General features: G+C 38.3%; 1 protein-coding gene across 2 annotated transcripts in view; it reads right to left on the reverse strand.

Moving 5' to 3' along the window:
* Positions 1–27,910, reverse strand: part of PTPRN2 (protein tyrosine phosphatase receptor type N2) — a 634,110-nt gene that overhangs the window by 365,851 nt on the left and 240,349 nt on the right. For both annotated transcript variants that reach the window (XM_058803508.1, XM_058803499.1), the window contains exons 6-9: positions 27,069–27,525; positions 20,131–20,385; positions 18,754–18,794; positions 16,424–16,797 (exon numbers count right to left, since the gene is read on the reverse strand). In XM_058803508.1, the coding sequence (XP_058659491.1) occupies positions 16,424–16,797; positions 18,754–18,794; positions 20,131–20,385; positions 27,069–27,525 (1,127 nt within the window). The remainder of the gene's footprint in view (positions 1–16,423; positions 16,798–18,753; positions 18,795–20,130; positions 20,386–27,068; positions 27,526–27,910) is intronic.

Genomic DNA, 27,910 nt, shown 5'->3' on the forward strand with positions numbered 1-27,910 from the left:
TCAAGAAAGAAAGACAAAAATAAGTGTTGAGATAAGTGTCTCACAAATAGTGAAACACTAGACTGAAGTTGTAACAGTAGAAAGAAGGCTCTTTAGACAACCCTGACAACTGAAATATTTTATCAAGGCCAAAGACTTGGAGAAAACTTGTGGGTAGTGTTCACACTGCTTTATCTGATCTGTAAAAATGGTCAGTGCAGTTCCCAGTGGGGGATCTGGGAACTCCTTTGGTGCTGGGCCTTGCTGGCACTCCAAGCAGTGCAGTACAGCACAGAGGGAATCCCTGGGCTGTGGCCCCACACATTCCAGGGCCAAGGCAGGTCCAATTCAAAGCATTTTCTTCCAGGAGTGTGTGATAAGGTAGTTCAGAACATCAGTAGCAGTGAATCCTTAAGAGAGAAATCACAATTTAGATATGCCTCAGAGATACAAAGCATGAGCTGGCAGAAAAACAAAAGCACAAAAAGGACCTCTCATGGATGCTATTTACATTTTCCAAGCTCTCCTGAGGAACCCTTTCTATGTCCAGGAAAACAAATGGTTTCTGCAGTGCCTTCAACACCCTGCTGGATGGCCACTGGAACAGGCTCCCAGGTCACAGCACTCTCAGCAGAGCTCAAGAAGTGTTTGGACAATATCCTTGGGCACATGGTGTGATTTTTGGGGTGTCCTGTGCAGGTGCAGGAATTGGACTTCTGGGATCCTCATGGGTCCCTTCCCACTCAGGATATCCTATGATTCTATAATCTGATTTTACCATTACTTTTTTTTATTGCCTTGAAGGTTTCTGATCACCTTCAGGCTAGATTTTGGCCTTAAGAAGAGTCAACTGTTGGATGGCAAAGCACCTTTTTACAGATGATATAGATGTTGCCAACTGACATCTTGAGACAGTGCTTACTTTGGGTTTCCTACCTTTGCTGTCATTCCATTTGCTGTAGATTTCTCTTTTGCACCTTCTTTCAAGGTAACTGTAATAACAGCAGCTAAAAGAAAATGTGATACATCTCACTGTTTAAAATAATTCTTTTGAGGTCCTTTTTAAGTTTCCATCTCCAGCTCTCTTGGAAGATGAAAAGAGAGTCAGAAGGTATATAAAATTCATGTATAATGTACTTCCTTCCATTGCTTTATCTTCTAAAACATCTCTACCTGTAAGTGCTACCCTAATTGTTATTTTTTTAGTTGATAGATTCAGACCCTACTGCATCAGGACTAGAACTCTGGCTCACTCAGATGCCAATTTCTATCTCATATTATTGGTAGAATAACTTTGACACACTAATGACAATGAATAAATAAGTGGGGAACGAAATATAAATATTTCCTTTGGGGTTTTTTAAGATACATAGATTGATAGATATAGTTTCAAAGTCTTTCAGAGTGTCATCTGCAAAATATTTCACTACTGTTTTTGTTTGATCTCACTTTTCGGGGCAGGGCTCTTGCACCGTTATACCTTCTGGAGAATATGGCTTATACCTCTGCTAAAAACAGACAATATTATATGGTAGTACTGTATTATCCCTCCAGATGAAATGACTCCCCAGCTCAGTTCAAGACTGATTTCATGATTTAACATCATGACATAGTTGTGAAAACTTCTGAATCCATTTTAATCATGTAAAAAAAAAAATCATCCAATTGAGATCTACTAGATTAACCTAAAATAATCCTGAGCCAATCAGCTCCCTCTAAGTTCATACGGAGTTTTGTCTAACACACAAAAAAACCTCAAAAACCCAAACCAAACCACCAAATCAAAAAAGGCAGGATCTAGCCTATAAAGCTGTTTTATTGAGCGATGAGTCTGAAATGAAAGCACAGGAATAAATATCTCTTGACTTTAATGCGAGCAGCTGAGCACTTCTGAAAATCAGTGCAATCCATTTAAATGCTCAGGAGTGGATTTGGAAACCCAACTTTATGTAATTGTCAAAGTGTCTCCACAAAGTGTACTGGACATTGAATACCAGAAAATTAGATTGTCTGGTGAAAATAAGATTTTGTATCTTCCAGTGTCTAGGTCCCTCCCAGTGAGAAAGCTGAAAACAGAAATATTTTAAGGAACAATCCACTTACAGAGGTAATTTAAATAATAGAACACTGAATGATAATCTTCCTCTGCTATTGACTATTAAGATTTAACTTTTCAATTTACAAGAAAAATGCAGTGATGAGAAGTAATTTTTAAAATCTGCTCCCAGGAAGTTAGCACAACTTGGAACAATCCCATTAAGTGAGTTTCTCCTCAGTTCCAGATAAAAATGTATAGTAATGTTAGCCTTTTTTTAAAAATTATTATTATTTTTAGTCTGTCTAAACAATCCCACTGTCTTCAGTGGTTTTATACATAAATGAGAGAATACCTGTAGCTAAACAAGTAACTAATGAGGAACAGAATATGTCTTCATCTGGGAGAGGTCTATCAAGTTACCCCAGTCAAGGCATCCTCCTGATCTGCAATTCCACTGTCCATAAAATGAAGGCAATTACACCAAATTTCCTTGTCATCTGCCTGGCATTGTTATATAAAAGACAATGTTATTATTTGACTTGCATCCATTCTGGATCTAACAGCAGAGGCACCAACACTATTGGATCTATATACCACTCCCTACCAAATATGAAGGAGATGTAGTAGCAAATACTATGCCACCTGAAAATTAACTTAAAAACTTCACTTATTCCCCTACCAAAGGTTTTGTTCCAAACTATGTTAGCACAGGGCCTCTGACTGATTTTAGAGCACATCTTGCTGATTTAGAGCATCTTTGGAGCACCTTGATCCCAGTGAAGTTAAGCTCTGCCTCACTGGTGAGCTGGAAGTCTTGCTAAAGTCCTGCTGTGGGCAATTAGAGTAGGAGACCAGTCTAATGGACCAGACTTGCTTCATGAATGGCCAGTTAGACAACTTTAACAGAAAAGTAGTGCTGAATATTGGATGCTCATCTCATAACCAGTTTAGCTTCATGCTCCAATTCTCTGAACAATGTTACAAATGGATTCCACGTTTTCAAGAAATTCCCAAGATTAAGTAAAAATCTGCTGAGCAAGAACAAACATTTTGAATAATGGCCTATTTTTGACCTGGACCTAATGATTTATGCATTCAAGGCTCAAAGTTTCCCCTTCTGGTTAAAGAACAAAAAGGAAGCATGTAAATGAAGGCACAGGAGGAGTTCTGTGGGGACACTGGCAGCACGGCCAGCTCTGCATGCTGAGCTAAATGGAGCTCAAACTCTAATATGAGCCAGTGGGCAATGTCAAAGGGAACAAGAGCAAAAACAGAAGTAAACAATGATGAAAACTATATGTTCTGTATTTCCCAACATGCCTGTCAAAACAATCCCATAAATTGAACCATTTTGGTAGCAAGAAATCTGATGCAGTTATACAGATGGCTTGATTGCTGGTGTTTGCCAAGCCTGCTCTCAGCCCAAGGAGAACAACATGTAGCTCAGTGTTATGCTGAGGTTATGTCAGTCTCACAAGCAGTTGCTCTCACTTGCTCTTCCTCCTCCCAATTGCCAAGTGCCATTGGAAACCCACTTATTGAACTCTGAAATGCTCCCCTAGTGCAGTTATTCAAATTATGTATTGTCTTTACCAGACTGTACCTAGTGCCCTTCCAATACTCTGTTTAGAAATTGTAATGCAGCACTGTGATGGACATCCAGTCAGCCCTGTCAGATTAATTCAATTGAATCATTTTCTGCAAAAATGAAGAATAATATACAGTACAGAAATGGGCCTGACATTGGGAATTGCACTCTTTAAACCTAAATGTCAGTCTAATCCCCCGTAAAATCTCAAGAAAGGTAGGGTTCAATACACCTAAAATTTGCTTAGATCAGAACACAGGCAATGATGGCCAGTTTGCCCATTTTCAAGAGTGATGAGCACTACAATAAAATTGCAAGGCATTTCCCTGCAGACTCAAAGTTGCCTGAATGCTTAACTACAGTATCCTCCCAGCAGTAAGTGTATTTTCAGGGCAGGTAAATGCCACTCACATCCAGCCTCTTTTGCTGTCCAAACTCGAACACAGTGGCACGGACACTGTCATTTATCTCCCACGGAGAATATTCAGAAGTTTGGCTACACCTGAGCTCAGCTTGAATAGTATTTAATACACATCTTAATCAGAAAATGAAGCAGAGCTTGAAACCAGCATCTAGGACTATTGGGAAGGAGACATTTTATTCAGACATGCTGACTTTAAAACCATTTTCAATTCACACATGCTCAAAAAACTGTTTAGACCAGCAGTCTTCCTTACTTCTGAGTGCTGCAAGACTAAGGTCCTCTTCTGTGCATTATTTGTCCTTCTCTGATGCTTTTAGGCCTGAAGACAAACCACTGGGCCATCAAGAGGATGATGGACAGTGTTACCTCGCATTTCTGGTACACAGAGCACTCTTCCAGCATGTGGAAGTTTAAACTGCCCAGACCAGCTTCAGTAAGGTCTCTTCCATCTCCTGCTTCATCTTCCAAGCCCCACAGTAATAAGCAGAAGACAGACAGAAGATGCTAGACCCAGTGCCTGTCAGCAGAGCAGCACTAGGCACACTGGATCCCTGAACATCTTACTTGTTTGGCATGTCTCAGTGAAACAGGGAGATGTTTTGCAGTCTGGGCTGTCTTCCGGAGTCTTCAAAGGTCTCTTCTAATCAGTGGAGGAAAGAAGGTGTCTAACCTCCCCGTGTGGGTATGTCTTCACCTGTCTCTCAAGAAGTTCAGTGATGTGAAATGAAGTGGATGACATCCCTGGGGAATATGTGCAGCATTATCCAGCAGGTTGGTACCTAAATGAGTCAGTCTGGCTTTCACTCTAAATTCTGAAATAACCACATTTCAGCTTTACACCTAGAAATGTGCCTTAAAGGGAAAAGATATTAAACACATGGGTAACAAAGCACATATCCAAAGCTCTTGAAAACAGAAGCTGAATGGATGAAATCTGTTGAAGAATTTAATTTCAGTAATCAGCTTTTATTAAACAATGAGAGCTGCACACAGATTATGCCCTGCAGGCCAAAGTGTTGGGTTAGAATTCTAAGATTCTTTCTCATTTGGTTCTTTACTCCACAGGTTCACTTGTTAGCAAAAAAATAGTCTAACCAGAAGACTTGCCTGGATGAGTTCACCAAAGATTATGGCTTCTTGTGGTGGTACTTTACTATAGGAGCTAATCTGAGTTTTGATCTGAAAGACATAATTTTGTTGGTCCTGCCTACCACTATATTTATTCTGAGTTTTTATATTTAAGATTTTTGAACAATCATTCTCTTAGTGGACACAAATAGGAATGTTTTTCACACTGAAGATATTTTTAGTAGTGATCTGAGAACTGAGAGTAATTTTTACATAGTAAAATTACTGAGAGTAATTTTTTTCCCCTCTAGTCTTTTTAAATACTGAATTTTAAGAAAGATGAATTTAAAAGTTTAAAACAATTACTTAAAGAAGTTCCACCTGGCCATTTCTCTTTGTTTTGATTGACATCAAATCAGCTTCCTGTCACTGAGAGAGCAACAGGCTATAATGGTATCACTTTCTTAATATGCAGCACAGTCTCCTTAGTACTGTAGATAAAAAGATAAACCTAAAAAAAGAAAAATCAAAGTTCAGAAATATGAGTCTGGAATACCATATGGAATGCATTAGAGAGTCAAATAAGGAGTCTGTCTTTAGGATGAATAATGTTGAGAACCAGTTTTCTCTGGCTGCTAACACCATTTGGCAGCAGTATGGACTTTGACTGGTGCAGGCAAAATCCCTGCTGGTGGGAAGCAGGAAGGGGCAGCCTGGCCAGCTCCAGCCAAGCTGCCATCCTTCCTCCATGCCTGGAAAAGAGCATGTCATGGAGCTGAGGCTGAGTGATGAAACTCTGACATGTGTGGAAGTATTTCAGAGCTTCAGTAAAATGTCTTACAGGTGTGCTAGGAACTGTCTATTTGCTTATTACTTGCTCTAATGAATACAAAATATTAAATATTAAAGAGGGGGAATGTTGAAACAGGTGACTCCTGCATTTTTAATCACCCACTTTCATGGGCCAGTGTCAGGCTTGATTTCTTTCCCATCCTACCTCCCCTCTCAGTGCACTGCTTGGCAAGGAAAAGTGGAGGATCTGGAATGCCAGGACCTGGGCACTGCCTGTCATGGGCAAGGGGCTGCTGCACACCAGCCATGACTGCTCTGCCTGCTAAAAGCAGTCAGGACAAAAGGATAAAGAGCAGAAAAGCAATTTCTAGTTCCTGCTGCTGGGATTAAGAAGGAGTGAGAAGAGTCAAGCTGAAGGAAACACATTCCCAGCAGTACATGCTCACCCCAGACCCTGAGTCAGCTCTCAGCAGCAGCCACCAGCACAAGACTGGAGGTTTTTTAGACCACCTTGAACATGCTATTGCCTGATATTCTAAAACTAGCACTAAATACAAGATAGCCCAAAAGCAAGTGTTAAGAAATAAAGTCCAAGATAATTCTGTAAAAATTCTGAGGGAGGGTAAGAAGTGATCAGCTGGCATCCACCTCAGTAAGGACTACCTAAAAATCCATCTATCCTGGGAAAAACAGTGCTTGGAGAGACAATAAACTTTAGTTTCTAATGAACATTAGTTCTTCTGTTTTCTTTTTATTTGGCTTGGGCATTGTTGTATTTACAGCACTAACAATCAAGAAAGAAAGACTGAAAGACCCAAAGAGAGTTATTTGGTAATAGCATTCAAAAAATAGTATTTCCTCAGTTCCCTGAGAGAAAACTTAAATGGTGAAAGGGTGTCTATGAAATTGCCATTATTCAGGCACTTGCCCAAAACCCAGTCAAAAAGTAGCAAAATACAGATATTCTATCCCTGGAGTACTAGGAACACCTGACCAAATAAATGAGAATATTATACACGAAAGAATCACTAACTGATTCTTTCTCTGACTCCAGAGGTCAGGAACGGTGCCACATTTTCCTTACATGATCCTCATGAAACACGTGAACCTTGTGTTTAAAAAGAGTATCAGTCAAGCCCTTTCCATGTGTAACATGTGCACTATAGGCCTAGTCCCAAGAACAGACAGATATCAGAAGTGAATTCCTCTCGCTTTATACCCTGCAGCAAGAGTATTCCTTCTGAAAATAAATAAGATTATGGTTATAATTCTAGAAACAATTAGTTAATGTGATCATGTATCTGCTTAAAAGTTAGAAAAATCCCTCTTCTAAAAAAGATCTCCTCCTGAGCTCTTGACCTCAGTGATCTGTTGTTGCCACTATATTGCAAGAGTTCTGTTGTCATTACATTGCAAGGGCTCCATATTGCTGGAGTTTCACACCTCCTTGATGTTTCTCATAGGCAGCTCCTCCAGGCACTGACTCTTCCTTGTCCTCACAGCAGCCAACTGACTCCAGTTCCCTCAACCAACCCATCCACTCTTTTATAACACTCTTCTTGTTGGCTACAGCTGTGGCCTGTTAACATCAGGCCTGCTCCTAATCTTTAACAATTAACCCAGCTGCAACTCTTTAGGGGGGTAAGATTACTTTCTATACTACCTTTGTTTACTCATATTCCATCTCCCTGCAATATGTATTACACTACTTTGTGTTTTAGAAATGTTGGGAAATGGGCCGCTGCGTTCAGGATTTGCATGCTTTCTTTTAGATTTTCAGGTCTGAAAATATGTGCCATCATATGAAGCGCAGGATTCATGTATAGAGATACAACAAATCTTTTCTTCAGATTTTCCACAGCCTCAGAGCACACACTATGAGGAGTTTAAAGAATACCTTTGCTTTTTCTTTTTTTTTTTTCTCCAAAGTATTATTTTTATTAATGTCTATTATTCTGTCACACTTATTCCAGCTGAATCTCATCTACCATTGTATTCCTTAATCCCTCAATGTATTTAAATCCATCTGGAATTTTTCTAAATCCTCCATAGTTCTTCCTAACAGAGACAATTTGCCGATGGGGTACCACTAATCTCTGTACACGCTGAGGAGCAGCAGCTCATGACAAATCTTTCTCTTCTATCTCATAACCAGCTCTTAATCCTCAGTGACACCTTGCCCCTTGCTCTGTGACTCACTCTCCTTAAAGTCAGTGTGAAGAGCATCCCATTTATGTCCTGTTGATTTGAAGGGTAGGTACAACTTCTGGTTTTGCTGTGACAGGAGCTTTTCTCCTGGGAGAGTCTGATGTATCTCAGCAGAAGGGGCTGAGGACCTGAGGGTCTTCCATGTGAGGTGATGCCACCAAGGAGAAGAGAGGGTCCCTGGCACTGCCTCCTGGAGGCCCAGGCTCAGTGGCCCTCACATACAAATAGACAGGACTTAAATTGTGTAGCTTTAAATAGCAGCTTACCATCAATGTGGTCTCAAGTCTGTGACCACAGCACTTCTCCATCTCTGAGAAGCTGTAAACAACATAGGGAATCTTTTATTTTAAGGACACAGTTTAGTTCTTTTGAATTTCCCTTTTCTTTTTCTGTCTTTTCTTTTCCTCTGCTAAGATTAGTAAATATTTTAACAAGCAAAATAATGGGAAACTCAGCTACTGATGTATGAAATAGATTGATGTGAAACTCCTTGTGTGAGAATTTCAGTAGTAATTGAGGCATGGGAGGGCTTCTGATGGTCCTCCAACAAACAGATACAGCTTTACCAAGGTTCCACGAGAGATTTTCACTCCCCTCTTCCCTCTGACTCCTGCCTCCTGAGAATTGGCTTCATGGTACTTTTTAGTACACCAACACCACTGTTTTCTGATGTGAAAGGTCATTTACCAAGCCTGGCAATGGCCAGCTTCTGAGCCACACACCTTACAATCCAAAGGAAGGATGCCACATTTGCCTGAGGAGGGAATAAATGGAGAAGGGTGTCATCTACTCCTGCCCCAAGGATGGAGCAAGTGCTTCTGCCATCTCAGGTAGCACACAGCCTGTAGGAAAAGACAGGGCAACACAGTGCCATGACTGCCATTCTCATCAGGCTGGTAACCACCAGTATAAAGCTATCAAATCCAGCCTTCCCCAGCTCCTACTCCTCTTTTTCTAGACACAAAGGAAGTCTCAGTCATCACAAGAACAATGCCTCTTATCCATACAATGGAGAAGAAATGGAGACCTTAGAGGGGTTTGCTGCAGGTCATAGAGGAGGTGAGTGCCATGGAAAGGACTACTGGGAACAGTTTTAATACCAATTTTATAGTGTTGCCATTAAATTCTTTCTGAGCCTACCAAGACTAAAAAGAATTTAGACACTGAAATTTTATTTATTTCTCTTGTCTGGAAGTGCCCTGAGAGTAACTCATCTGATAATCTATAATAAAAGTCCTGGGCACTGATGCTTTAAGTCCATGGTGTTAGAATAGCCTGCCTTGTGTGTCTGAGGTTTTTGTCCATGCTTCAATGTAACTTCATATATCTTGAAACACACATCTCCAGTAAAGACTTTGGGAGAGAATGCATTTCATGGATTCATTTTGATTTGAACACAGTCTGCGTCTTACATTAAGTTAAATAGTGATTAATTTTGTAATGGTTCACATTTATCCAGAATTCATGAGAAAACTAAATAACTTCCAAGCGCAGAGCTATTCACTGGATTGTTTGAGAACTGCCTGACTTCACAGCACTGTTATTGTAATCATTTTAAGGACACTGCAATTTTATTGCATTGGGCTGCACTTTCATTTTTTCATGCTTGTTTCCTCAAAGGCTATATTAGCCATAAAACCTTTTTAAGCTTACTTCTGTTTTGACAGCTCAGCAAATTCCCACTTTCTGTAATTTTTTCCCTCTTTTCCCACCATCAGTAAGTGTGAATCTAAACCTCTTAATACAGACAGATTCAAGTACAGACCAATTTGTAACACAAATGACACTCGCTAAAAATCAATGGCAGTAGTTGGGCTATGAAGGTCAGAGGAGATAACAGCATCCTGGAAACAGGAGAATGAGAGAGAAGTTGAGAAGGTCCAACTCTCTGGAGTTATAATCAAAGTGTGACACTGTGCCAGCCTGTGCTTGCATTACTTCAAACATTCAGTACCTCCAGCTGTGTTAATAGTAACAAATTCATACAGATGCTTTGTCCCCTGCAGAAGCACAGAAATAATGGCAATAATCAGTGCCATGATTGTGTTGCCCTCCCTTCTGAGGCTGAAATGGACCCCACCAAAGCACTCACTAATGCATTGTAAGCTGAATGCTGGAAACAGCTACAGGGTTCACTTGTCATGCACCCTGAATCTCTGATAAAAAAAGGCCTTGAAAATGTAAACCTGTTCTTTCATATCAAATTACTTCTTCATACAAGTAATTAGTAAATGAGATTGAGGAAAAATGATGATACACATTTTAATGCACTTTTGACTTTTAAATTCTTTCCCTTGCTTCATATCTTCTGTCTTTCTTCAAGGCAGCATAAAGCCCAGACCATTTTATAATGCAAAATGACAAAGAATATCCAACAATACAGTGTTCAAAAAAAGGAGTTGGATAAATAAATACTGGCTCATAAAGGGACTAAAGCCTCTCCACTATGAGGACAGGCTGAGGAGGTTGGGTTTATTCAACCTGGAGATTGTGTGGGAACCTCAAGGCAGCCTTCCAGGTCTGAAGGGGCCTACAGGGAAATCAGAGGAGGCTTTTCACCTGGAGGTGTAGTGAAGGGACAAGGGGGAATGGATTAAAACTAAAAGAGAATAGGTTTAGGTTAGATGTTAGGAGGAGATTCTTTACCTATTTCTTTAGGAGGGACTCTGGCACAGGCTGCCCAGTGAACTTCTGCTTAAATTTATTCACTGATTTTCTATTTATGAAATTACTTCATTCTAATTTTTAGTGGTTGAGCATTTACATTTTGTACACAAAATGTGAGTTAAGAAATAAAAAAAAAAGGATGAAAATTAAATTATGGCATTTTTACATCTCAGGACTGGGCAGAACAGCACTGATGAAAAAGTACTGTCAGATAATAGACTGCACTATGATCCAGTATGCTGCATTCCCAGGAATCTTGATCTTTGGCTTTCTTGTTCTCATTAATTTCAAAAGTTTAAAATTCATTACTTTTTCATAATGACCTGAATGGTACTTACCCAAAAAGCACTGTGATATCATAGAAGAACTGACCATATGTTATTGTGAGATTTTGCAGCATCTCAGGGTTTTAAGGACTCCCAATGTTTACAAAAACAAAGCACAGTCCCCAGCCCCATCCTTAATTTGGGCATATTTCATGATCAGTTCTATAGCCTGGAGTCAGCAGGGTGACCTGAACCTGCTCACTGAGAGGTGGTGGAGCACCTGAAGCAGCTGCTCTTCCAAAGACCTGGCATGGAAGACCCAAAGATAGAATGCTAGAGGCATGGAAAGGGGAATGAGAGAGTCTGGGAATGCCTGGCCTGGGAAAGCAGGCCAGCGGCCATTCCTGTTCAGCTAAGTGGAATAATACAGATCCAAGGGAGTCCTTGTGGTGCTAGAGGGCTCCAGGCACACTCCCAAAACTGCACCCTGCAACAGGACCAGGGTGAATGCTTGCCATCAGCCATTAGTGCAGCACATTGGCTGGTCACCAGGTACATTAATTAGAAAATTTTCTCTCTATGTTCATCTAGAGGTAAGAATGCAGAGCTGGTCCCAAAGAAATGAGAGGAAAGCATGGGTGAAAGGAAAGCCCTTCGAGGAGGGAAAGATGGACACTGGGAAGGACTCTTCTCTTGTAAAATGATCTACATCAGCAGGTGAGAATCATGTTCTGTTATGATATATTTCAACAGATTGTGAAAGCACAAAAGTTAAGGGCAGCTGAAGTAGAACAGATTATCACATCTCTGTGCATATAACAGATAATAAAAATATACAAAGCTGAACACAGACATTAAAAAATAAAAAAGGCATTATTTATTGCTCCCTGTGACAAAGCCAGATCGACTACTGCTTCTGTTATTTTCTTGTGGATGAATAGGAAGCATGAAGTATCATTTTCCTATGGGAATATATAATATCAAAATTGAGGCAGTGAAGCAGTAATATGGGGGATATGATCTCTGTCACTTTCTAAGAATCACAAGGAAACTGGAGAATTATAGATGGAAGAAAGATTTCATGTCTAGAAAACTCTAGGGACCATGAATAATTATGCATGAAGAGCTGGCAACAGAAAATTCTAAAATTATGTCTCTCTACAGGTTTTGGTGCTGAGACACAAAGACCAAATTGTACCTACTGGATAATTTCACAGGAAAGGATTTTCTACATGTATTTTTCAGATAAGGGGTCAAGCTATGTTGTCAGAAGCAAAACCTTCGGCTTTAAAATCAATTAGGGACATTTATGGAACTTATTCATACAAGGGAAGAGTTATATAAGGGAAGTAAAAAATCAGAGATAAAAATTTTACTTTTTTTCCCTAATGTCAGCAATGCTGTTCTTTGGTGACTTTGCTGTTCTTTTTAACAGACTTCAGTAGCAACAGATTTTCTGGTTTGTGTGTATTTATAATTTCTCTTTGTTTTTAAAGCCAGTTGTAGATATTAAGTGAAGAATATGAACAAATCTCTTTCCCTTAATAAAATGCACTTTTAAGTAGAATAATGATTTCAAAAAGGACAGTGAGATGTACAGAGAGGATCAAATCAGTTTTTCTTTTTGAAGAGATGTATTAAAAACAAGAACATTCTGTTATTATTTTCTAGAAAGAGCTGCAAAGCCTCATGGAATATAAATGCTCAGCTTCTAAGAAATATCAAGATCCAGTAACTGAAAATGATATCACCCCTGTTTCATTGCTGTAGATATTGTGATTAATTTTTCCTATTTATTTTAAATTTAATTTTTAAATGCAATTAAAATGTTTCCACCTGGTAGGGGAAAAAATAATGAAGATCATAAAAATACAATTATTTAATGATATGCCTAGGATAACAGAAAACTTGAGGAATAAACCAAGACTTCTGCACAACCCAGCTTCAGGGTCCTAACCCAAATGCCATCCTGAGGAAAGTAATCATTATATGCAAAGCAGTACCATTTATCACATTTGTAAAGGTGGAGAAATAACATCAAGCATTTGCCATTAACCCAACCCTTCAGCACGTTAAATGGGTCAGACTAATCATATTCCATAGCAACTTCACACTATGAACACAAACCCCCTTTCTTCCCAGCACCTGAGCAGAATTGCAGCCACCTGCAATGAAATGCAGAGCTGTGCATGCAGCATCCAACTCAGTCATCGTGGTGTGAACAGATTTACAACCTATGCAATCTTACACAGACAGTCTGCATTGAGAGCTAACATATGACAAAACATGAACTATCCTGGAAATGCATAACACAACAATGCCAGGAGTTGGCTCACAAGCTGAGAGAGCTGCCATGAGCTGTCTGTGATCTAGTTTTTGAATGAAAAACTTCAAGCACAAGCCCTCTGATAAATCACAAAACAGGATGGGTTGCTCTGCATTATGTGTCCAAGCATGGCTTCAGACAAGCATGACTTGATTTTGAAGCTTGAAAGACTCTGTGATAAGCAGTGGAAAGAGATGAACTTTCAAACTAGGATTTTTCTTAGTGCATTTAAGTCTAGCTCCTCAATCTCATATTTGAGAAATTGCACGCCAGCTTGGCTGAGCATGCAGCAGCTTACATTTAGATTTACTGGAGGTGGCAAGAACTACATTTTCTGGAAAGTCAGGCTTTGGGTTTCCTCATGAGACACTCAGGAGGCTAAACACTGTGTAAATGTTTTGATTGTGGGATCTAGGCCCTCATTATAGAGCACATACTGCCAAACAAATGGGAGAATTGGCATGGTTTTTAACAAAAAAAAGTTTCCCAAATGTGAAGAACTAGAACTTCAGAAAATAGAAAAAGTCCAAAGGCAAGATTTCTCTGACTAGAGAGCTCACACTGATGTATCCCAACTATAAAAGAGATACTTTATGGCAAAAGTAGAACAAAAACGAAAATAATATCCCATAGATGACTTTTTAAAAATAAGATTACTTTGGAATTTTAGAGTTAAAATTAATAAAACACTTCAAAGCAATTACACTGAAAAAGAAAAAAATATTACACAAAGATTTGTGTAGAATAGCCATTTTTTGAAAGAGAAGAGAGTAAACAAAGTAAATCACCAACTTGATTGGTTTCTCAGAATAACAAAGTACTGAAGCAGCACAGTGGAGGATTTGCTGGGCAATTTTCTACACTGAAAGTGTCAATTCATTCCAAAGCTTAGCACTGATGGATAATATGGATTGGTATGGATTGCAGTGCTGCAACCATCTGAAAGGTCACTTGACAAACACAGCAGGAGTGACCCACTGTTCTTGCATTGACAATCAGACTGCCATTTTGACAAGTCTTTAAAGTATCACAAATCTTTACTTCACATATTAGATGGAAATATTTATCTTTGATTTGTGGCACAATTAAATGCTAGCATCTTCTTAGCATTTCATGGAGTTCAGTGCAGCAGTGCTAATACCTCCTTGGATCGTGCTTGCAAAGCCTCAGAAGCTAACAGGCAATGGATCTCCCCATAAATGTCAGCTATAACACTGAGCGGAATCATAGAATTATTTAGGTTGGAAAATACTTCTAAGAACATTGAGTCCAACTGTTAACCCAGCCCTGCCAAGTCCCCCACTAAATTGTGTCCCTAAGTGACACAGGGACATGCCTTTTAAATACCTCCAGCCATGGTGACTTCCCAGGGCAGCCTGTTTCAAAGCTTGACAACCCTTCTGTGAAGTTTTTCCTAATATACTAATAATCCTAATATAATTTGAACATCCCCTGGTGCAAGTCAAGGCTTTTCTCTCTCAGAGACTTCCTGCCCTCCAGAAGATCAAAGCTCCCTCCTAAATTGGTTTCCACCTGAAAATTGACCGAGGACACACTTGATCCCTTCATCCAGATCATCAACAAAGATGTTAAACAGAACTGGCTTCAGTACTGAGCCCTGGGGAGCACACTGGTGCCCACCCAGAGTTATAACTCTCATGGATGTAACTCCATTTCCCAACCACTCTCTGGTCCTGGCCATCCACCCAGTTAAAAGCCATTAAAAATGGTAAAGAAGGTAAATTATATTTGTGTATATGAACTCCTCAAGAACCAAGAATTTTTGGACAAATGACCTTCAGCAAGTTTCATTGAATAATAACAGACATGATTCAGGAAAAAGCCATCAGTGGGAGAGTAGCTAGGAAGAAAACCAGGTAAGATGATACAGTGAGGAATCTCCAGGTTGTGAACACTGAAATTCAGAATGTCTCCCATTTCCCAGAGCTCTGGCAGTTCTAAACTTTACTGCATTTATGAGCCAAATAAATCTGAATAGTCAAATGAGATGGTGTCATCATGAAACTCTTTGGAATAAAGGAGTCTTCCAGATTGATATGAGTTAAACGAGCTGGGGGAAGTAGGGAAGTAGTGTTGAGCTGGGGAAAAACTGTCTTGTACTGCTTCACATAACATTCCTAGGCAGGAATGAAGAGGTGCAGTTAAAGGGTATTCCGCCAGTTTCTGGTCTGTTTCTAATGTGCAGCCACATGCATTTCAATGCAACACAGTATAATAAAAACAAGAATCCTCCACAATCCTATTGCCTTCAATCCTATTAATAAGTTTAAGACAGTCAAAAGAATTAATACATGCTGAAGAAATTTCTGCCTCAGTTTCTCTGTGATGCTGGACAGTGATTTGAAAGCTCATCCTAGAAATTCCCAGTTTCTTACAGAAGAGGAATCACTATCAGTAATTAAATATAACATTGTTCTACAGAGGGGAAAAGGATGTAAAAGTGCCTACATGGTTCTATAATCCCAAATCCTGTAATGAACTGTGCATCATTAGGGGGCTAAAGTTGCCTTTTTGAAAGTCTAGTATTAAATGTCAAATTCATTAGTGGCATGACCTGAAAGCATGAGGTCTTTCTTTCCAAACTAGCTGCATGTGTGATGTTTGGAGTCCTATATGTGTTATTTTCAGATCAAAACGAAACCACAGAAAATACTGCGCCGTATTATTGTGTGTTGTTTTTCTGAAAGAATGACTCAGGCATTGATATTTAGACTACTTTCAAGTCAAATATTTAAAGCTCTCATCCTAATCATATGCACACTTACTGACATATTGGAAGGTCACTAGAACATGAGAAGATAGAGAGAGGTCTAAGTGAAAGACCTACAAATTTAATGTCTCCTGCAAGGGAGGAAAGGCAACTGTAAGAAAACTGAACTGTTTGCTCGTATTTTCATCAAAGTACTGAACAGCTTCCAAACAGTTTCAGATGTATTAAAAATTAGGCCTGTGGCATTTTCCTCTTGTACATTCATATTTCACTAGGTGGAATGATTTTATCTTTTCCCCAGTTAAAAATGCCATTCAAATTGGCTGTTGTACTTACTCTTTCACTGTCACAATATAGCCATATTCTTCCTCCTGAGAAGATTTCACTTCAAGTTGTAAGCCTTGTCCTGTGTTCTTCTGAGGCTTTTCATTGGAGTTTCCTTCCTGCATTAAAGTATTCTTGATCCAGTAGCTAGTCTGGCTTGGGTCTTTGGAGTCAGATTCACTGTTCTTTGCAGTTGTCAGCTCCCTTGAGAAAGTCTCACTTTTTACATTTTCCACACCAGCATTTGTTTCTTCTGAGGAAGACGGGTCAGTTTTTTCAGATTTCTTAGTTTCTGTCTTTGCACGTTCTTCGGGAATAAGGTCTTTATGCATCTTTTCAGCTAATGCATTCTCATTCAAGAATCTAATCAGTTTTGCAGTGTTCTCCTGTATTAAAAGAATAATATTATTTTTAAAACTAAACACAGGAAGGTTATAGTCACCAAACCTGGATATAATTTATAATTTTTTCAAACTCTTATTGCTATAGTAGAGTCTACTCATCCAACTGTTGCATGGTCATTTTCTTAATTTCTCTAAGCTGCTAGACTATGTTAAGAACATGCTGTTTCTTCAGTAATAATAAAAGAGCATTAAATTATGCCACTATATTTTTTCCAGTAGTTTCCATGTGTCTGTGTGTTTAAGTATTGACAAAAATGAAACTTTGTTATCAGCTAAGTTAATGAAAAGGAGAAAACATAGGAATGTCCATCAATATTCCTGGGTTGGGTCTGGAAACTCATAACTCTTTCATCTCACAAGCTATAACACTAGTAAAGGAACAGATATTATATGACCAATTCTGTTTCCCTTCTTCTTCTCTAGAAATGGTGACAAATTGTATGTGAGTGATCCAACAAGCTAAAAATATGATCACAGAAAACCAGAATCTGTCTAATAAATCAACAATAAGCAAATGAGCCAAAGTCAAAACAGGTGCCTGGAAAAATTCATTAGCTAGTTTCATTACATAACTTTATTGCAGCCAAGCATTTGGGAGGAAATGATGGCTAATGGGCACTTTGTGCTCTGTGTCACAATAAATTCTATTCAAACATTCCCTATTCAAACTGTCACTAAGAAATTTATAATGAGATCCTCTGTAAGTCTGTTGTGACTACTGCACTTCATTCCTTGTTGATTTTCATGTGGGTGTTTAAAGCTCCTGCCACTCTATCTACATGTGTTTCCCTTGCTTGGTAGAAGGACCAGAGAGATTTTATTGTGAACACAAGAGGATTTGCCCATTTATAAGTCATGCAGTATTAGCTTTTGATAGAGTACATAGTAGGGGAAGTTTCACACAGTTTTTGAAAAATATTTGTTTGAAATTTTTCTGCTGCATGAAACTGAGAAAAAGAAAGATGAATATACCTCAAAAATGGCTAAATATTGGACAGCAGTCCATAGGAGGCAAAAAAATCAGTACATGCTAAAGAAATTCCTGCCTCAGTTTCTCTGTGATGCTAGACAGTGATTTGAAAGCTCATCCTAGAAATTCCCAATTTCTCACAGAAGAGGAATCAGGATCACTATATATATATATATATATATAAAAAAACATTGTTCTACAGAGGGGAAAAGGATGTAAAAGTGCCTACATGGTTCTATAATCCCAAATCCTGTAATGAACTGTGCATCATTAGGGGGCTAAAGTTGCCTTTTTGAAAGCATAGTATTAAATGTCAGATTCATTAGTGGCATGACCTAAAAGCATGAGGTCTTTCTTTCCAAACTAGCTGCATGTGTGATGTTTGGAGTCCTATATGTGTTATTTTCAGATCAAAATGAAACCACAAAAAAAATACTGTGCTGTATTATTGTGTGTTGTTATCTAAAAGAATTACTCAGGAGGAATATTGTCAAAGTAATCTGGATTAAAATGCTAATTTTGATGTTACTAGCTAGGGTACAAGATGTAATGCCTAGAGATTTTGAAATACCTAATGTTCCCCAGAACTAAGAGCCAAAGGACAGGGGGGAACAGCATTTTCAAGAACAGCTCACTGCTCAAAATCTACGGATTTGAGGAAAAGCCTGAATTTTTCTGAACTTTGTGAATCTGTTTTGAAATCTGTCTATTTAAAAATTGGAGAAAGAGGGAAAAAAAGGACTTGATTTTGATTTTTGAACATCAAAACCCATTTTGCTTAAGGTTTAAATAAATGCTCAATTAATATTTCAATGCATCAAAACAACATGTGTGTTATTGCATCATAGCCACACAAAACTTAGAACAACTCTTATATTTCAGAGGTGTGAAATATATCAGGTTTCAGTGCACAGAAACCTGATATTCTGAGATGGAACATTTGTTTTGTTAAAATACTGGTACTCTACCTCTTTATCACTTCTCACACTGGCTTCGTGCACTCCATTGTCTGTAGGATATGAAAAGCACAAACATATAGTTATGAAGGGCAAACATCATATACAAAACAAAGACTTCTCATAGGCTGCTTCTTAGCAGTGGTTTAAACATTGAGACATCAAAGCTGAAAGGGCAGAGTAAGGAGCACTGGATAATTTGTTATTGTTATTCTAACCCCACTTTGATAGCAAATTAATGTGAGATCAATAAACAGAGTACTTCAAGAGCCAATGTAATAGTGTTATTTTGCTAATTAAGTGTCAAATCATCATATCAGTTTACCAATATCTGAGAAAAAAACCTAGAATAAAATGGCTCTAGCTTGCTGAATGGACATTTATGGTAAAGGAAAATGAAATATTTATTTTCCTCATACCTATTTTGGTGGGAGAAAATTATATACTTCAAAAGATATCATTCACCAAAATCATGTTACAGTTTAACTACACTGATAATATTCAGCCATATCCTTAACCTCAGTCAAATAGCACTGGTTTTTTGCTTTATGAACTGAATGTCATTCATCTTTCTCAGCATGATTCAAGATAAATCCTCAAGTTTACTCCTTTTAGTTTATAACAAAATCTGACAATAAGAATAACCAGAATATCCCTAACTAGTAAGGATTTCAGTATATCACCATGAAAACAGTGAAAATAATTTTTTATGACTTACAGTTCACATTTCTCGTATACTAGATATTATAACTTTCCTAAAATAGAAAATAGATGAGCAGCAACTTATGTTCCACTGTGGCATTCACTCACTAATGGCAATTACTGTGGCTCCTGAATCTGCATCACCAGGAAAATATGTGTGCAGACAGAAACAAATAACCATAATAACTCTTCTTATTCCCTAAGAAGGAAAGGGAATGAGCAGCTTTGTACCTGTAACTTGTCACAGATTTTCTTTTGCAAGTAACTGTGGCATGTTAAAAATTATTAACGGTAAAACATATCTTTTTTCTCTGCATATTTTGAAATTCATCTTATAATATAATAATTTCCATTATCATTTTGCTTAAACATCTCATTTTCAAGAATAGGAAATTAGACCACACAGCATAAAGCAATTCTTATTTCAATATAATTGGGTGTGTAGGTTTATCTTGTTTGTGAAGCTTGAAGACCAAGCGTTCATAAACAGTTGGGGGTTTTTTTTTGGTAAATGAAGAACCTGCTGTAAAAAGCAAACAACAATCTAAAATTCCACAGCCTTTTGGGAAATACAGAAACTTTCCCTCACACCTTCTTTCAAACTGATTTTTAGAAGTCTAGCACTAAGGTGAAGCAATAGAGGAAAATCAGGGAAGCTGTCTTCTGCTGCACTTCTAAAATAAATACCTGGTATATTAACACTGTTTTCCATTAATCCAGTCTGAAGCTCTGCCCTTCCTTGAGCATCTCCTTTCTTCATTTGTGCTTCTGTTTTGTCTTCTCTAGTTTTTCCAGCATTTTTTTCTGTTTCTTGCTGAATGTCAACACTTTGGATTGCAGTGGCGATAGTATCGGCGATTTCATCCAGTTCTGTCGAGCTGAGATTCTCCACATTCACTTGGTGTTTCTCCAGGTCCTTCAATACATTTTTAATCAGTGCCTCTGGATCAGAAAACAACATAAACACATTAACTGCATACATGAAACACATGTGCTTATATTTTTAATTTTTCCTAAAAGATTTAGATAGCTTTCCGTTCTTGGAGAGCATCTGCTTTTTAAAGAAAGGTGCTGCATTCCTTACATTAAACACAGGATTCTTAATGGATGTTAAAGTTTATGACCAGGTGAATCTGTGCCAGGACAGGGGGATGTATGCTATTATAACCCAGCAAGTTCTCCTAGAGAGAGGGCATGAAATGATCACTTTTTCTTTACAAGAAAACAGTCCTCCTAGTCTAAATTGACTCAAAATACTGAAAGCAAGTGTTAAAGTAGCCTAATTTCTTTTCTTTTTAGCTGCAAAACAGTACAAACAACATTACTGTTTCCTAGAGATCAGTTTTCTTCGGTAATTTGCTTTCACAAGATAAGTATATCTATATAATTTATCCAGAGTTCTGGGAAAAAATGAGTCAGATATTTTTTCTTTCAATCAAAAACCTCCTCGTCAATTAGAAGGGGATATAAATAAATGTACATTATATATATGGGTATGTCAAGGACAAAATTTCTAAATTTTATCAATTTCTCTTGGAACATATATATTTTTTCAAATATATATTTACATATATAGATGATAGATATAGATTATACAGAGATATATAGAACTTGTTTTGGTTTGCCAGCTATGAATGTTTTACCAGTCACATTGAGAAAAAAACAACAAAACCAAAGAGCAAAACACCTTTGATGTGATAAAAGTTTTGAAGGTAAGGAAATTCAAGGACAATGGGTATTAAAGGTGAGTCAGAAGATGAAGCATAACATCTCTCCAGGGAGGGCACTTTTCTGACTGCATTTATTGCATCTCCACTATCAGTCTGTAGAACTCTGAAAAATTCAGCCTAATGTAGTGCTTACTGCAGCACACCAAAACTATTTCCAATCATGCCTCTGTTCTGCTTATTCATGTTGATAAGAAATTTAACATATTTATGCATATGCATGCAAGAAAGAAAAATCTTTCACATAGTATTGTGTAGGAAGAGGAAAATAAGGGGGGCTTTTAAATCTCTGTTGAACGTATGAATTTATATATAAGCAGTTTGAAGGTGCCATCCAACCTTTTTTCTCAACAATAACACCATCCATATCAACCCAGTAGTTGGACATCTTCATCATCTGTAAACAGGACTTTGGGATCATCCTGTCAGCTTTCAGGCTCACATAAAAGTGAATTTAAAAGTAGGGAAGCAAGGAAAACAATGTCATAAGAAGGGCTAAAAATAAGGATTTTTCTTTTTCCTCACAGCAAAGGAGGAAGAAGTACATAGAGACTAGAAAAGAAGTAAAAGTAGTTAACAAATTTCTACTTCAGGGAAGAGGCAGTGGAACATCTGTGATTTTGCAGGGAGACAAGCATTAAGGATTATTTTTCATTGGGAATAAGAGGCCAAGACCTTGGATACATCTGTCATTTTTGAACCCCTCAGTTTTAACTGAAGAGCTCACCATCAGCATCTCACCATCAGATTCCCAATTCCATCTCAAGGCAAAGACTAATTTCCCCTGACCTGACCCAAAATTCACCAAACAAAATAATGCCATTTTCCCTTAACTAATTAGGCCATAAAAAGCAAAAGAGCTTAAACAGCTTAAATAATAGATTTACTGTGAGTCTGAGAGGGTGTTGACACACAAGGAAGGTGTTTCTGTGATGTACTTTCTTTTCCAGGTAAAAGGGAAACATCTTTCCAATCCACCATGATGTCATTACAAAATTCTACTAATTTAATTATAAAATTCAGTAATATAAAACACAAGCAAATCTTGTAAAATGTTAACTTTTTAGATTTCCTTTAAAAAGCACAGTTATAAGTATACTTAATTGTGACTATCAATAAAAAAAGACAGGTTATATCTGTGATGTTACTTCAAACTGACAGCTGACAAAGATTTTGGTACCATACTGGAATAGCAGAGAGCTTTGTGCAGGAAAGCAAGTGCTCAGAAATGAGAATCAAAGATGTAAACTCAATCTGTGCCAAACTCTCTGGGCCAAGATTTGTGGAGGCAGCAAAATTAATACTGAAGTTTGATGGAAGCTTAGCAATACTTCAGAGAAAACTTTGAAAATTTTCCCTCCATTTTATTGTATCCATCACCTGCTATGAATTTAATAATTTAGTAAAAGCATAGACCAAATGGTTTAGTTTAGGAAGGCAATTTACAAGAGCAAATTAATCCAAACTGCAACAAAATTTTTAAATACACTTGATCAACCTGAGTTCAAGACACTTTTACAAGAAGCACAAGAGCGACCTGGAAGAGGGATGGAGAGGATGTTACACAAAACAGCAATGCAGAAAACTAAGCTGTAGGAAGAAAACATTACTGTTGCATTACCACAGGAGCCTTGTGTCTGCTTAGGTACATTTCTGAACTTATCTTTTATAGAACTATCGGACAATATCTTGACAGAAAAGCCTAAATTATTGAAGCAGAACTAATAAAGTCAGCAACGAAAAGACAGAATATATGTCAGATCCTAATCAAAACTAAAATTTCACAAATAAAACATCATTTGAAGACAAATCTTAAAAGAGAATTGTATTTCAGGACATATATCATTAAAAGAGTTATATTAATGTAACACAACTAGATTTTTGTTTATTTCATTTGATTCACAGCCAGCTGTCAAGATCAACTACTGAGCTACTCAACAACATGCAGGCAATGTACCCTTGTCATTTCCATTCCATTTTTTCCAAACTAGCTTTTCCTCTTTACCTATATTCTTAGCCCAGTCTTACCTCTCCAGTCCATCTTCAGACTCATCTTTAATATCCATTGTCAACAAAAAAGGCAATCTTAATCTCAAACAAATAGGAATGGGGAAACAGGACAAGGAAGGACATGAAAAAAGAATGGCCAAAGGCCCTATTCCAGATAATACTGACAGGCTCAGTGCAGGTTCCTCTGGCTCACTAAAACCTCAATATTATGTGGAGGAGCATCCTGCTCTTCTAATACTGGCATTCCTGCCCTGGTCATTGCCACCTGGGCACAGTTCATCAAACAGACTCCTAAACACTGCATTGACATGAGTAAAACTTTGGCATTATATCTACTTTTTCTGAACAGCTGCAATGTGACTTAAAACATCAAGGACCAAAGGCAATAACCAAAGCCAGTAAATATGAGGAACATCATGTTTTTAGTACCCCAGGAGGGACAGTCACCAAAGTGTCTGAAACAGCCTGGTGGAATGCAGGTCTGCATAAAGAGTCTTGCTAAATTCACGTGGCTACTGATATGGTATTAATCCTTGTCCATGGTAAATATGGATATTTACACTTCTTGTTATGGCACTTGGCCATGTTTGCAATGATTTGTAAATTACTGGATAACATTGATAAACAGATAAATATCATTGCATCTGTTTACAAACACCTTTGATTAATATGATGTATTTATTAAAATCAGAAAATATTGTTGGAGAAAGACCAAAAAGCAGATGGATACTGCAATGGCACAGCACTTAAGCAGCCCATGTACTTGAACATGCATTTACCTGAGCACAGCTTTTATAGTCTCCCACTGACTCCCTCCTAAGTAGACTGAGCAATGCTCAGTCATGTTTCACAGGGCTTGCAAACTGCAAACCAGATTTCTCCCTTAGCTCCAGCTTTGCAACTGATGAATGCAAACTGCCTTTTATAGTTACCCTGGAACCATAATGGCAGTAAAAGCATACATGTCCTAGAAGATGTAATTTTTAATATAAGCTCCACCAGTAGAATTCCCTAGTAGGTAACAACAGCACCTTATGCAGGGAAAACAGCTTTTTATTGTACAGCATATAAATGATGCCTCATATTCTGCTGGCACAAGAGTCAAAGCCAGCTTGGCTGACAACCTCATGGAATGGGAGCAGTGACTTTGTTAGAAATTCCACAGTGTGGTCTGTCTTCCTCAACCCCATCGCCCTACTGACCACATGTTAGCTGCCTCAGCAGCTGAGCACCATATGGAATGGTGATCCCAGCTTTGCCAGAGCGAGGATGTATAAAAAAATATTTTTGTTCCATAAACACGGAAGTTTGCTATTTTTTAAAGACATCTGAATTACTAATTCTGTGACCTTTTCAAAGGAACAGAGAGACGTGTTCTGTAATATTTAACATATAAAAAAATCAGTAGACTAGAACAAACCACACAAAACTGAGCCAAATTCTAAATATGGCTGGTGCAGAGGAGAGATTAACAATTCCAGTATTGCACAGTGACTACAAAGGCAGTGCCCACGCACATCATGCTACTCCTAGAGGTAACAACTTCCAAATCTGATAGAAAAATAACTCCACATTTCCTTCTTTTGTATTTCTCCCTCAGGGTGCCTTGTTAGAGAATTTACCTGCCACTGTTTTGCAGCAATTCTCAGTACTAATCTGCTCAGTACCTTCTGGATTGTTCTCCCAGTCCAGTGCCTTTGTCTAATCCTCTGTCAGATGGATCAGAGAACTGAGCACCCCATCCTTCCAGTTTTTTTACAGTTCTGTAGTTCACAGAGTGCAAAAGAAAAACAACCCACAAGCCTAAAATAATTCATAAACACAAGAGAGACTGGAGAAAGGTTAAAAGCAGAAAGAGGTTGTGTGGTCAGCCTGGGAAACCTGAATCCAAACCACCTTCATTCCAATGGATAGCTTTTTAAGCAATGAATATGCCAGGGTCTGTCCTCACCACTTTCTTGTGAGATTATTAAGTGGCTCAAAAATACAAAGGAAACCACATTATTTCCTACTCAAACAATTCATAATGCCTTGTCTATGCAACATTTAAAAGCAAATGCAATGGCAGAAGTTCCTATAGGGCATATTATGTATGAGAAGTCAAAGTAGTACAACCCAATGAATTGTGAAACATGTTATTCCCTGTAAGTGTTAAGCATTTTTTTCCCAGTTGGCTCCTACCAGGAAAGGTGAAGTGGAACAGCTGGAGGATAATGAAACCAGCATGTGCCTAGTTTGTTTTGAGTCTAGCAACAAAATTGTCTAACCTGTGCAAGAGACTTACAGTGCCACCTGGATTTGATTTTACATTATAGTTCATTCCTTGAAACCTATTATCTCTGGGCACCATACCAAGAATGCTTTCACTTCTGAGCATCCTTTAGGCTGCAAGCATTATCTTTCCTCTGCTGAAACTCTGACATTTCTGTGTGTTTGTATGTGTTCTGGTTTTGGAGAATATTATTAAAAAAAAAAAAAAAAAAAAAAAAAAAAAAAAAAAAAAAAAAAGAAATCAAAGAACACTGAACTTTATGGATGATAAAGAGGGATTCAAAGGAACCTTTTTACATATCACCAAAATCCACTGGGGAAGTGCTGACTGCAGTGTAACAGATGCAAGTGCTTGACAATGGTTTGGGATCAACTCTTTCATTTTTCAGGCATCCTGAACCACTGGAACAACATCTATAGTTAGATAAGTTTACAGAAACAACAAAATGAATCAGAATTATAAAGTCTACATGATCCCCAAGATTCATCTTATAAAGCAGTGCTTTGAGTGCAGCACAGCATGGGGATGTTACCCTCCATTTTAATTTAAATATTTGTTGAATTGTCATGTACAGAAAAACTGTGATACAATCATTGTTAAACAGCATTATCAAAAAAAAAAAAAATGAAAATCCAGGAAATGGGTTCCTTTTTACAGAATGTCCAGACAAAACTAGATGCAACCCCACCTTCTTGTTCACCTATCCATGGAATTGACAGACTCCTCCCCTGTCCTCCCTTCTTCCTCCTCTCCCTCTGGTTCTGCACCAGAATTCATCTCACAGTTAATTTCTGTGCTTAACTTTGAATTTTATCCATGGTCCTTGAATTTCTAGTTAAATAAAGAGACGTGGAACAAAACCAGGCATTTCTGTATCATCTATATATATAGTGTGGGATGAATGCATAAAAACAGATTTGAGAGCAAAGATATACCCATAATTATGCGTTGTTTGTAAAATGCTTTGAAAATATAATAAATTACATAAATGCTATGTCTTACTAAGTGCCATACATTTCTGCACGCATATGGAAGGTGGGCTGAAGAATGTGGGTAGATGTTTGCAGGGAAAGAGTAGCTGGAATGGTGAACATTATTACTTTTTTATGGCAGATATAAATATGCCAATACTAGGAGATAGATCAAATGTCTAATTTTATTTTCTTTTTCTCAAAAAAAACTCAGTAAACGTGAGGGAAACTTCAGGTAAGCAAAAACTTGTAGTGGTGTTTGCAGGGGACCCAGGATGAGGGAAGAGATGAGAATCTTGACTCAATGTTTCAGAAGGCTGATTTATTATTTTATGATATATATTATATTAAAAAATATATATTGAAACTATACTAAAAGAATAGAAGAAAGGATTTCATCAGAAGGCTAGCAAAGGAAAGGAATGAAATGATAATAAAATCTTGTGACTGCTCACACCTCGACACAGGTGGCTGTCATTGGTCACCAAGTAAAAACAATTTCACATGCTGGGTAAACAACTCTCCAAACCACATTCCAAAGCAGGAAAACATGGCGAAGCTGAAGCTTCTCAGGAGAAAAGACCCTAATGAAAGGACTTTTATAAAATATGTCTGTGACAAAAAAGAAATAAATATCAACTTTACCATCCACGATGCTCAGAGGGTCCTTTGGCTCATCCTGGGGAGCAGATTTGTGACTCAGCACCTCAGGGGTCGGCCTCAGCGCTCCAGGCCCAGGCCTCGGCTGGAGCAGCTTCCTCATCTTGAAATCTTCTGTTTTCCCTTTGGCCAAAGTTCCATCGAAAGGACTGCCCTGTGTGGAGTACAAGCTCTCAGCATACACCTGAGAGCCTTTAGTCCTGCTGGGAGGGCTGTTCTCGCTGCTGTGTGCAGACAGGTTCTGGGTGATGTACGAGTGCAGCGCGGCCATCAGGCTCCTCTGGCCCGTTCGCGGCTCCGGCGGGAGCTGGTCCGGCTGGCGCTGGCGGAGCGTCCTGCCACGGGCACCCTCAGGGAATTCCTGCTGGGATTGGGATGCAGGGGATGGATCTTTGGGGTTCTGCCTCCTGTAGTACCTGGCAGGGTCATTGTAGATGTAGCTCTAGAGAGAGCAGAAGGTGGGCAAGAGGAAAGGAGTCAGAATTGCTTTGTGATTATTGTTGTGCCGGGAGCTGAGGTGGAACCCTCAGTGCTTTACCAGCCAGGAGAACAATAACTGGAACTTGTCATGCAAATGGAAACTGCAAACCTCAAACTGTTAAGTGTGCCTCAAAGAGGCACTGCTACTTAATGTGCAAAAATCCAGTTCATCAAATTATTAGAAAGCAAGAGCAAGAGATTAGAGAGAGAATAACATAACTCAGTGTTGACTACATGTGAACTATTTGTATTCAGACAGACAAAGGAAATTTATTAAATCTACTTTCTCTTTGGTTTTTACTTAACCTGTGAGAATTACTATTTTTCAGATTACTTACCAAAAACTA

The sequence above is a fragment of the Ammospiza caudacuta genome, chromosome 1, assembly GCF_027887145.1.
Source record: "Ammospiza caudacuta isolate bAmmCau1 chromosome 1, bAmmCau1.pri, whole genome shotgun sequence".
In the NCBI taxonomy this organism is placed as follows: domain Eukaryota; kingdom Metazoa; phylum Chordata; class Aves; order Passeriformes; family Passerellidae; genus Ammospiza; species Ammospiza caudacuta.